The 12,263-nt window shown below is 34.9% G+C and overlaps 1 protein-coding gene across 7 annotated transcripts in view; it reads right to left on the reverse strand.

The window, feature by feature from the left end:
- The window catches only part of DCC (DCC netrin 1 receptor), a 1,086,838-nt gene that overhangs the window by 156,770 nt on the left and 917,805 nt on the right, over positions 1–12,263 (reverse strand). For all 7 annotated transcript variants that reach the window (XM_072822920.1, XM_072822912.1, XM_072822902.1 and 4 more), the window contains one exon: positions 4,789–4,983. In XM_072822920.1, the coding sequence (XP_072679021.1) occupies positions 4,789–4,983 (195 nt within the window). The remainder of the gene's footprint in view (positions 1–4,788; positions 4,984–12,263) is intronic.

A 12,263-nucleotide genomic window follows, 5' to 3' on the forward strand; every position in this document is an offset into this window, starting at 1 on the left:
AAAGTAAAATATTTCCAATCACTCTTATAAAAATGATTTTTTATATTATTTAGAAACAATAAATCTACCTTAAAAAGCTAAGTATTTTTAAATAAGGCAAAATTGATATTTTGTAGCAATCACAACCAATTTTTGATATCTACATCTCTTACAAAGACCAACCTAAGGTTCCACCTTAAGACATTAGAAATGGAGAGCAGGTATGACTATAATAAGTACAAGAAAGAAAATAGTAGACATGAAAAAAAATAATATAGAGACAGAGAACAAATTAGTAATGGTAAAGCCTCAAAGATCAACAAAATTGGTAAACCCTTACCTAGGCTATTCACAAAAAAGAGAGAGGACATAGATGATCAATATCAGTAATGAAACAGCAGTTATCACCACAGATAATAAGAGACTATTATGAATGAACATTTCTATGCTACAAAATATGACAAAATGAACTAGACAAATGCCATGAAAATTGTAACTTACTAAAATCAATACAAGAAAAATACAGAATATAAAAAAGATGTATTTGTGTTAAATAAGTTAAATTATCAAAAGACTTCCTAAAAAGGAAATCTCAGGTCCAGATAACCATCTGAATGAATTAATAAATTCTATCAAACATTACAGGAATAAAAAATATAAGTTTTACACACACTTTTTCAGTGACAGAAGAACCAACTATTCATCAAATTTTATAAAGCCAGTCTAACTTTAATAAAAAAGGGTAAAATAATTCCATAAAAAGAAAATTGTAGACAAAATATACTTCATGAATATAGTAGACAAATATACCTAATGAATATAGGAACAAAAAATCCTTAATAAATATCAACAAATCAAATCCAACAATACAAGAAAAGGATAATCCATCATGACAACATAGGATCTATATGAGAAACTGAAGATTAGCTGTCTTTCAAGAATCAATATAATTCACCATTTTAAGAAATACTAATAAAGGAGGAAAAAGAGAAAATTATTTCACAAAAATTCAACAAATTCATTACAAAAACTCCCAGAAAGCTAGAAAAAGTAGAAAAGTTCCTCAATCTGCTAAGAGACACCTGTGAAGAACCTGTAACTATCATCCTATTTCATGCCTCCCCTAAGTCAGGAACAAGACAAAAAATGCCTCCCTCCACTGCTTCTATTCAACATTGTACTAGAGATCTTACCCAAGAGAAGGCAAGAGAAAGAAATAAAAGGTAGAATATCAGAAAATAACTATAAAACTGCTCTTATTTCCATACAATATGCTTGTTTACATGGAAATTCTCAGAGCATTCTACTAGTAGAACAAATAAATGGATCTAACGGGTCTAGGATACAAGTCTTATTGGTTTTATTGTTTAAAAACCATTTTATTCTACACTAGCAGCAAACAGTTGAAAAAAAAAACTTGAACAAACCCATTTAAAATAGTCCATACATACACGCACACACACGTATAAATAGGGACTAAATTTAACACACACGCATATATGCTATATACATGAACTAAATCTAACAAAGAATTCAAGACTTCCTATATTGAATATTATAAAATATTACTGAGAGAAATTAAAGAAGAAATTTGTATAGCAGAAGCTTATTGTGTGTCAATTATACCACAATCAAGCTCTTTTAAAAACTCAACAAATTACACACTTTAAGTATGTATAGTTTATACACTTGCAAATACCTTCATGTAGGTAGAAGTAGGTAAAGTGTAGAAGTAGATAAACTGATAGATTGATAGATTGAGCAATAGGTTGGTAGATAAATTGTGAGTTTTTAAAAGAAGAACTTGGTTTCAAATTAATTTTGCCAACATTGCCAGAATTCAGATCTTGTGGATTCATATCATGCGTATACATCAAAGCTGGCATGTAGGGTTCTTAAACTAGAAGGAGTATGATGTCAAAAGAGTATAAACATCTAATAGTACAAACACTGGTTAATGAATCTCTATATCTGTACTAGGTAAGATTTTTTTTTATGATTTTATTTATTTTAGAGAGAGAGAGAGAGAGAGAGGGAAAGAGAAAGAGAGCGAGCACATAAGCAGGGAGGAGAGTCAGTCAGAGGCCAAGGAAGAAGCAGACCCTCTACTGAGCAAGAGCCCGATGTGGGCCTCAATCCCAGGACCCCAAGATCATGACCTGAGCTGATGGCAGATGCTTAACTGACTGAGCCATCCAGGTGCCCTGGTAAGCTTTTGTTTTAAATCTGGCAATGTTAGATATTATTCAAAATGATCTTGTAGTTTTAGTCCTGAAGCAGGTCACAGTGCCTGGTGTCTAAATACTCAATTATTATGCCCGATAAACAAAATGCATTTGAAAGTTCTGGTCTGTCATCAAAGAGAGCGAGTTTATTGGTGAATTATAAACCAAGTAATTTTTTTATAAGCTAAAAGCAACCATGACACTTGAAGTCATAGCTTATGTTATGCTTTACCAGATTATAGCTTTCCTTAATTCATTTTTAATTGTATAACTATTATACAGTCCTTAAAATATATATTCCATTATTAAGCCAAAGTTTATGTTAGATATATATTAAGTTGTAACTTTTAAAAAGATAAAGGATTCACTCAAACTCACATTCAAACTTTGCGAAGAAACTACCAATTGTTTTATTTATTCTAGTAAATATTTAAGTAAGCATACCAGTTTCATGGTATCTTTTTGAAATGTATTTAAAATATAAGTTTTAAAGCTTTAGATTAGTTTTAGCTTTAAATTGTCTAGACAATTTTATATATTTTTACATGTATATATAAAACTCTTCCTATTTAATATATATTAAGGTATGTTTAACATACACTTTAGATAAATAGTAAATCACATGTTGAAAAAAATACCAGTTTCTCTGTATAGCTATGCAGATACTTGGACAATAACAATAAAATACTATTTTATTTCATATTTTATGGTAAGACATGGGACTATGTTAGAAGAGTATCAGCTGGGAGAACTGAAATACATCTCTACATACACATGTGTGTGTATGTAAATGCATGTGTGTAAATATCTTTCCAGATAAATTTGAAGTGTAAGAAACACATGAAATGTATTCATTGAAATAGGTTCATATCCATTTTATCCATAAGTTTTCTCAGCTCGAGCACCTGAGTGGCTCAGCGGTTGAGCGTCTGCCTTGGCTCAGTGTGTGATCCCAGGACCCGGGATGGAGTTCCACATTGGGCTCCTGTAGGGAGCCTGCTTCTCCCTCTGCCTGTGTCTCTGCCTCTCTTTGTGTGTCTCTCATGAATAAATAAATAAAATCTTTAAAAAATTTTCTTAGCTCTTTAAAATACATCTTACAAAGGGAAATCTCCTGTTTTCTTGTTAAGCGTTTGCAGAGATTTGCCAGTGTTAATCTCCCAAAAGCCTCAACTTTGCTAGCTTTGGAGGCTCCTGGAAAGTCAACGTGTAGTAAAGAACATCATTACCAAAAGGTAATACCCAATGTGGTTTTCGCTCATGACTTCATTCTGAGTTTGCACCATACTCTCATTGCAGGGGAGCCTGGGCACGGCCATGGGGATCTCTCTCCGCTGGGTGGCATCAAGATGGACTGTCAGAGATGATGTCCACTGAATAATGGATCGATGACAGTCCCTTGACATAGGTTTGATGGCTATAAAATATGTTATATGATTGCCTTAACATTCAAACGGGGGACTAACCGAGAGAATGTTATTTCTAAATGCCAAGCTAACCAGAATAGTGGAGATTTTCAGTAAGCATTTCTCTTATTGTCTAAGGCAATTATAGAGAGAATGGGTCAGTGTATTTTTCCTCCTGCATTGGGAAAATCTTTCTTTGCTACTGCAAGAAAAAGGCATTCAAATTCAAATCAAGCTTCTCATCACGAATGTTCTGTTTGTGAAAGACATTACAAATAAGTAGCATCCCTCCTGCCCCCACCAATCAGATTGTATTCCCAGTGAGGTCAGTGTACTTCTTTGCAAATAATATGGTGTCAAGTCAACAAATAGAATCAACTTGCTTTGTGCTTTACGAGAACAATTTAACTTCTTGACACCCTGTATATGACATATATTTCTTTGATTTCTCTCTGTTAATGATATAATCTCTTATTATATTATGGAAAATCAGGTATAGAATTGGATAAGAACGCTTTTCCTACACAGTAGCCCTCTCTGAATAAACAAGTTTTAAATGAATTCAGAAAAGTCATAATTCAAGTATTGTATTGACTAAAATGAGGCTGAGTATGATAAGAGAACTTGGAATGTATGCAGAGAGCAGTTTGATAACTAAGTGTACAGGCTTGATTGAAAATTCCTTGTTTCACCTTTTGTTTTATGATCATAATGGCATAGCCACAAAGCTCTACCTATAAACACTAAGGGTTAAAGAAGGCAATGAGACTAGATAATTTAGTGTTAAAGAAAAATTGATGGAATATATAATTAGTGAGAAAAAAATGAAAAAAAAAGTGTTCTTTCTTTTTATAAGAATTAGTAAGAAGTTTCCACTAACCAGTGGGAAAAAATAAATACAATCCCTTTCTGAATTCTATGACTCCTAAGCAAAAGTACACAGCAGAGTACCCACCATTATGAATGTCTCTAGATAAAATTCCCCAATTCAAAATCCATAGAGGAAAATCATGAGTTGTGCGTGTGCATGTGTGTGTTTAGAAAAAGAGACTTGCTTTTAAGAATTAATTTGTGTCACAAATTAAAATAAAATTCCAAAGAGCAAGTTTCCAAGAAAGAAACTAATTTCAGATAAATCATTTATTTCTCTTAATAGAATAAAAACCATAGCTACTCACCTAACCTCTCAATGGAATAATATCGCTGTTTACTGTCCACACGCACCGTCTCGGCATATGGGCTCCCAACACCGTAACCAATAATGTAACCTCGCACCACGATGTTTGGGTTCAAGGGAGGAGTCCAACTCATGATGATGCAGTTGGTCTGGGGCCTCACATGAAGAGAGCTTGGTTGGTCAGGGACTTGAGACTCTAGAATCCAAAAAGAGGCATCATCAGCCTATCTCATACTAGAACATAGAGCACGGCAGCATTAAACAAGACTTAACATCATATTCCATAGAGCCTCAAATGGTGCATCACTTATTGCCCAAGATCCTCCTGTGTCAGCAGGTGATACATTTTCCATGTTTGATTTGACTTTCACAGGATTTCTTAAGTGCGAGAGGGCACTGAGTTCCTTCCATAGACACGGAGCATCATGCATTTTTATTCTAATAGTTTTTTTCTTTGGGCTGTTTCCCCCCATATAAACTCTTCTTAGGTATCATCAATACTGGGTAAAATCGAAGAGGATGTAAGAATAATGGAAAGGGAAATGAAATGTCAAAAATGGTCTTGCCCAAGGATTATTTACTCTGAGTTAACTAAAAACAAAAATAAAGCGGTCCTTTCTTAAGAAATTGTCAATATATTAGGACCAGGATTTGCTGAGCATGATTAGGATAGCACCCAACCCATAACTTAGTGCATCTCTGAAAAGTGCACTAGTTAAGGGAAAGGAGACAGTGGCTGGCATTGCAGCCACACAGACTTGGGAGTGTGCAAATTTGGTTTCATACCAGGATCTGTCATTTACTAGCTGTGCACCCTCATGAAGTTACTTATCTTCTCCGAGATTACCTTATAATTAAATTGGCATTCCAGATATTGATTGCCTCGAAGCCTGAGCTCTGGAAGTAAGAGTTCCAATTTGTACTATATACTCCCATCTCAGAGAAACCTTAAGACCTTATTCATCCTGTTTCAGTTTCCTCACATGTAGAATGAGACTAAGGATAGCAACGGTCTCAAAGGATGCTGAGAAGATTTAATGAGGTAGTGCATAAAAGTGCTCTCATTATCAGTAGCACCAACTAAATGTTAGCTGTTAGGGAGTAAATGCACTTGCTACCCTGCCATAAATTCTCTTTAAAGGAGACTGTGTGTTGAAAATTAATAAATTGGAATTCTGACTTTCACATCATTATTCTTCCCTCTGATCCCACCCTTAAAGAAATGATGCATTTTCTGGATGATTATCATCATTCACTTAATAAATATTTATAGAACACCTACTATGTTTGGAGAGTGGGGCAAGCTCCCATGACGATCAAGATACAGGACAGAATGCATATGGCAGATATAAAATAATCACTCTTGGAGCTTACAGTTTAATGGGAAAGACAAGTAAAAAGCCAGTTTTAATATACATATTAAATATAATTATTTATATACATATTTTGATAGGATTAATACAGGTACAGGTACTTGTACCCTATTTTTGGAAAATCACATAAGTATTATGGGAAGAAATTTTTATTTTATTTTTTAATTTTAAAGATTTTATTTATTTATTCATGAGAGACACAGAGAGATGCAGAGAGAGGCAGGAGACAGGTCCCATGCAGGGAGCCCGATGTGGGACTTGATCCTGGGACTCCAGGATCACGCCCTGGGCCGAAGGCAGGCGCTAAACCACTGAGCCACCTGGGCTGCCCATATGGGAAGAAATTTAAGAAAGAATGTGTCCACCTAAACTTTAGTAATGCATTCAGTGCTTAGCATAGTCCCTGACAATACTCAAAAATATTAATAATGTGAACCTTATTCAAACTACTTATTTTCATTATTTCTTAACTGATAATCTCTAAAGGTAACATATGTTAGATTATGCAAAAGAGTTTGATGATTAAAGGTAATATTAAAATATATTTTTTCCTTGATGTAATAGCAAAAGGCGATATGATCTCTATTACCGACGTTAGCCACCTTCAACACGCACACTAATATGGAAGCGTATCTTTCATTAAAGTTTTTAAAGTAGGTCTCATACTAACAGCTTTTCAAAGGATGCTACATTCTAAAGATGCTCTATCAGCAGCATTTTCTAAAGGAGCTTTTTTTTTTTCTTTCTTCTGAAGATGCCCGTTTGTGAACAGAAAGGGACTAGCTTTTATTTGCTCTAAAGAAGCCTGTGACATAATATGCAAAGGTGTCACAAAAAATCATCTCAAAATGTGGATATAAACCTTAACAACAGAAACACAACGTTTGAGAAGGATTTCCCACTATAAACCCTAAGTAAAAGTAATAAAAGAGATGAAAGGAATGGAATAATACTTTTCAACTTTATTGCCACAGAGGCTCTCCAGTGTCCTTGAAATATAATGGGCTCCACAGTGAATTCTGTTTAACGCTTTTTTGAAGGTTTTGCAATAATTATTGAAAACAACGAGACAATCTGCCTAATCTTATGTTTGGAAAATGAACTGCATGCTATAACTTTTTAAAAACAATATGAAAACCCTAATATTGTTTCCAACATCTTTTAGAATAAAAGGAAAAAAAAATATTTAAAATGTTTTCAGAACAGTAACTTCTCTGTCTTTCCACAAACCATAAGTAGCTCCCCCACAAGTTAGGTTAGTACCCACAGAATTACATCTCTTGGAAATTTATAAAGTGACTAAGGTAATGAGTGCACAAACTGATTCTTGAAGAAGTTGACTCTTACTACACAATATTCATCTTTTTTTTCCCCACTACATAGAAGTAGTTTGAATCCTAGATCCAAACTTCAAAACAATTTTAACATTAAAAAAATAAGAGTGTCAATACACAAGAATATATGCTGCCTCCCCATCTAAATATTTCCTGGGCTTTTACCATCCTTTTAGAATCATAGGGCCATAAGAAGGGGTGCCCATCAAGACAGTAGTAGACCTAAGCCATTCATAATATATGGCCTCATCATAAAGATAACTGCGTTAGGAGATTGTTCATAATCCGGAATATCCAGGTTGTACCCACCTACTCACTTCTTACTCTAAAAACAGAAATGACACTTTCCTTTTATGCCATCTGAGTCAGTTTCCTCTAACACAGATGACCTTATGGATTAGGAAAATGGTTACTACTGGAATGAACCATAAAACATCAATTTAGAAAATTTGCCATGGAAGTATGTGACATGAGTCCTCTGTTTGAAGGCTGAAGCTGAAATTCACTACTCAGAAGTACATGAAAGATTTTACAAGTACCTCTAGGACAATAATCGAGTATATAAAGCATAGAGAAGTATTAAGGTAATTATTGAAATAATTTGAAACCAAAGAACACATTTTGCCTGAAATATCCAATTTAATGAGCCCCAAATTTCTACTGAAATCTGAATTATCAAAGTAACTATGTCAACCGCCATTCTTGATTACACTATGGAATTGTGGATTCTCTCTCGGTTTAATTTGTTCTTAAAGAATAGTTATTATTTTTTGAGTGACGATGGCATTTTCCACTAATGAGCAGTGTCCACATATAGCACATTAGGAAATTTATCATATTAACCCCAATAACATTTCAACAATTACTTTGCATCTCCTATGTGCCAGTCATAATTCTAGGTACTGGGGATACAGTTTTTCTGGGAAGTAAGACCAATAAAATAAGAATAAATGCACAAGGAAATTGGGAGATCCTGCAAGTCTTATGCTGATGGAATAGTAACTGAGTCAAAGAAGATATTCTTGGTGGAATCTAAGGTGAATGATCAGAAAGAGCCAGTTAAGCAAGCAGCATGGTGACAAGCTATACAGGAAGAAGAAATAACTCCTACAAAGGCCCTTCAGCAAGACTAAGCTTGATGTATGAAGAAACAAAGATCATTGTGCCTGGACTAAGAAGGAAAATAAAGAAGACAAAAAGAAAGGTACCGAGTGGGAATGTAAAACGGTACACGTTATGAAAAACTGTACTGCAGTTTTTTAAAAAATTGAATTACCATAAGACCCAATAATTCCACTTCTGGGTATATTTCCCAAAGAGTTGAAAGCAGAGACTCAGAAACTTGTACACCTGTATTCACAGCACAATTATTCATGATAGCCCAAATGCAGGTGAGACTCAGGTGTCCATCAACAGATGAATGGGTAAACAAACTGGGGGATATACATACAATGGGATATTTTTCAGCTTTAAAAAGAAGGAAATTTTGACACATGCTATAATGTGGGTGAGCCCTTAGGACATTATGGTAAGTGAAATAAGCCAGTCACAAAAGGACTAAAATTGCATGGTTCCACTTCTGTGAGACTCCTGAGTAGTCATATTCATAGACACAGAAAGTAAGATGGTGATTTCTAGAAACTAGGAGGAAGGTAGAGTGGGGAGGTACTGTATAATGGGTACAGAGTTTCAGTTTTGCAAGATGACGAGTGTTTTGGAGGAGAGTGGTTTAGATGATGGTCACACAACACTGTGAATGTACTTAAAGACACTGAACTGTACACTTAAAAATAGTTAAGATGGTTACTTTTCTGTTATGTGACTTTTAAAGCAGTTCTTAAAAAATTAGAAAATCCTACAAGTGTTTTTGTACTTGTCTAGGTGGCTGTTGTCATTTGGGAGGTAGCATCTGTAGAGCTATAAATTGGACATGAAAGGTGTGGAAAAGAAGAAGCTCAATGACAATTTGCAGATCTTTGGCTTGGGCAACTGGTGGATGACCTACCGAGACAAAGAAAAACATGCAAGCTCTTGGGTTATGTGAAATTTGAGGTGCCTATTAGTCACATATGTGGAGATCTCGGGGACGTACGTGGGTACATAAGTCTGGGGTTTTAGTGAAAGGCCATGGCCTTTCACATGATACACAGATGTGAAAGCCATAATCAAGCATTGAAAATAAATGTGTATGAATATAGAGATAGTGTGAGCATGTGTGTAAACAAAGCACAAAGATCGTGTCAAATAAATAACACTACTCCCAACTCCTTAACATCTTTCTATAGAATATTGTAAGGTCAAGTTCTTTACCATGGCCTAAAAGGTCACATGGGATCTATTGCATTCCCCCTTAGCTCTCTATCTTCATCTCCAGACACTTTTCCCTCTGCTCACCTTACCCGAGCCACCTACTATACACTGGACACTTAGCTCTTCCTCAAACATGCCAGGCATGCTCTGGACTCAGGGCATTTGTATTTGTTGCACCCTCTTCCTGGGAAGCTCTCCTTCAGATATATCTTCCTTTGTTATCTCCTTCAGTTTTCTGTTACTTAATTTCCAATTTCAGCCTTCCCTGGCTACCACATTGAAGATTGCAATCTTCCCCTAATCTCTAATCTAATGATCACCTGTCTTATTGCTTTTCCCCCTTTGGAATTATTGCCATTAATTGTGCTTTCTATTTAATGTGATTATTTCATTATTCTTTGTCTCATCTCCTTCCATAAATTCTCTGTAACTCCCGTAGCTAGAACAGTTCCTGGCACAAAGTGCTCAAAAACATGTGAACAAAGTCTACACTTCCTGCAAGGTTCAATATCACTGTTATTACTACAAGTGTCATTAACTATAAAATTACCAAAATTTTATATAGCTCTCTCCTTAAGATGAGAATTTTAAGGAAAAAAAGGAAATAACATAGAAACGAAACAAGATGAAAATACAGTTATTCAAGTTGTTTTCTCCTAGTGGCCAGAAAGATTTGTGTCTGCTGGCTCCTGCTAATGAAAGTGATTGCTGCTATGTACCGTCTGCTGTGGACTGCACTGCCAAGCGACGACAGGCAGCTGGTACTTTTGACAAATACTCACACATCCGTTCTTGATTTAGTGCGCTGAATTTTATGGGTCACTTTGTTAGAATTCTGTTCCAGTTCCTAGTAGCCTATATTCCTTTACAGAGAATTACATAAAGCAATTGATATGGTCTACTGGTCATTCTATCTTTCCAGACCGTTTGGATACATACTCAGGTGTTCGTTTCTTTTGGTGGGGCCTGTTCTCATCAGTGGACATCATCTTCCTTAAGCCACTTGCATCTGTCAACTTTGAATGTTGTTTACGATTATAGTGACCAATCACTTATATTTACAAATGACCTCTACCTTGTTCTTGTTTGATTGATTGATTGATTCTTGCTGTACTCCTACGGTCTTCTCAGTATTAAATTTTTGTTATATTTTAAAAATTTATATGCAGCAAATTGATTCAGTGGTATACAAGTCATGTATCCACCACTCCTGTCACGGGACAGAACAGTTCCATACCCATGTATTCCATACATAAAACTTTCCTCATACCACCTACCTTGGCAGTCATTGCCTTCTTGAATCCCTCAATATTAATTTGAATAAATGGATTTTAAAATTTCATTCCTCTATGAATATATGCTCTTTTGAGTAATCTTATTTATTTTCAGCATTAATTAAAAAAAACTCATCTAGTTTTCTGCTCTTGTTCCTAATAACAATGGGCAACATTTATGGAGGATTATTATGCATAAGCAATATACTCAACATTTTAATAAATGTTTTCACATTTCTCACAGTTAGTAGCCCCTTAGCTACTCTACAAATTTCATATTTATCTCAATGTTTTAATTTTCCAAGTTAAGATTTGCAATTTTAACTACATTGTACGTTTTTGTTCAATTTTAATATGTCCTCATTCATTCTTAATTATTTGAGGTCAAATAACCTTACTACTCTATTATTTCACCTATCGGTACATTTGTTTGTATAGTATTCATTTCACTCTGTCATTGCTCCTGAAATTGAAAATGAGTGTAGGTAGAAACAGAGAGTAAAGCAGTGGTTGTCAGGAGCTGAGATGTGAGGGAAATGGGGAGATGTTGGTCAAAGGGTACAAACCTCCAGTTATAAGATAAGTAAATTCTGGGGATCTAACGTACAGCAGGGTAACTATGCTTAACGGTACTGAATTTACTATATTATGTACTTGAAAGATGTCAGGAGAGTAGACATTCAACATTCTTCCCACACATATACCCAAAAAGATAATTATGGGAGGTGACCGATGTGGTAATTTTATTGTGGTAATAACTACACTGTACATATTGTATACCTTAAACTTCTACAATATTGTATGCCAGTTGTATCTCGATAAAGCTGGAAAAAATTAAAAAGAAAACAGAAAATGAAAAGAAAGAAAATAGGATAAAACCAGAAAAAGGAAAGGAAAGGAAAGGCAAAGCAAGAGAAAGCATGTAGAAATTTCAGGGGAACGGGCAGATAAATTGACAGTGCTCTAAAAAGCAACTTTTGACAGAGTCATCCCTTTAATACCAAAATTCTAATTCTGAAAAGAATATGCCTCTTAAATCTATGTCAGTTAGATTGTTAGATTTGGGGTGTCTGTGTCCTCTAATTCCTCACACTGACAATCTTACTCCTGGTGACAGTGAAGGTAGGCTAACTGGAATATAGTTGTCTACCCAGGACTAGAAAACAATATGACATCTTCCTGAAG

The sequence above is a fragment of the Canis lupus genome, chromosome 1, assembly GCF_048164855.1.
Source record: "Canis lupus baileyi chromosome 1, mCanLup2.hap1, whole genome shotgun sequence".
NCBI classification, from domain to species: domain Eukaryota; kingdom Metazoa; phylum Chordata; class Mammalia; order Carnivora; family Canidae; genus Canis; species Canis lupus.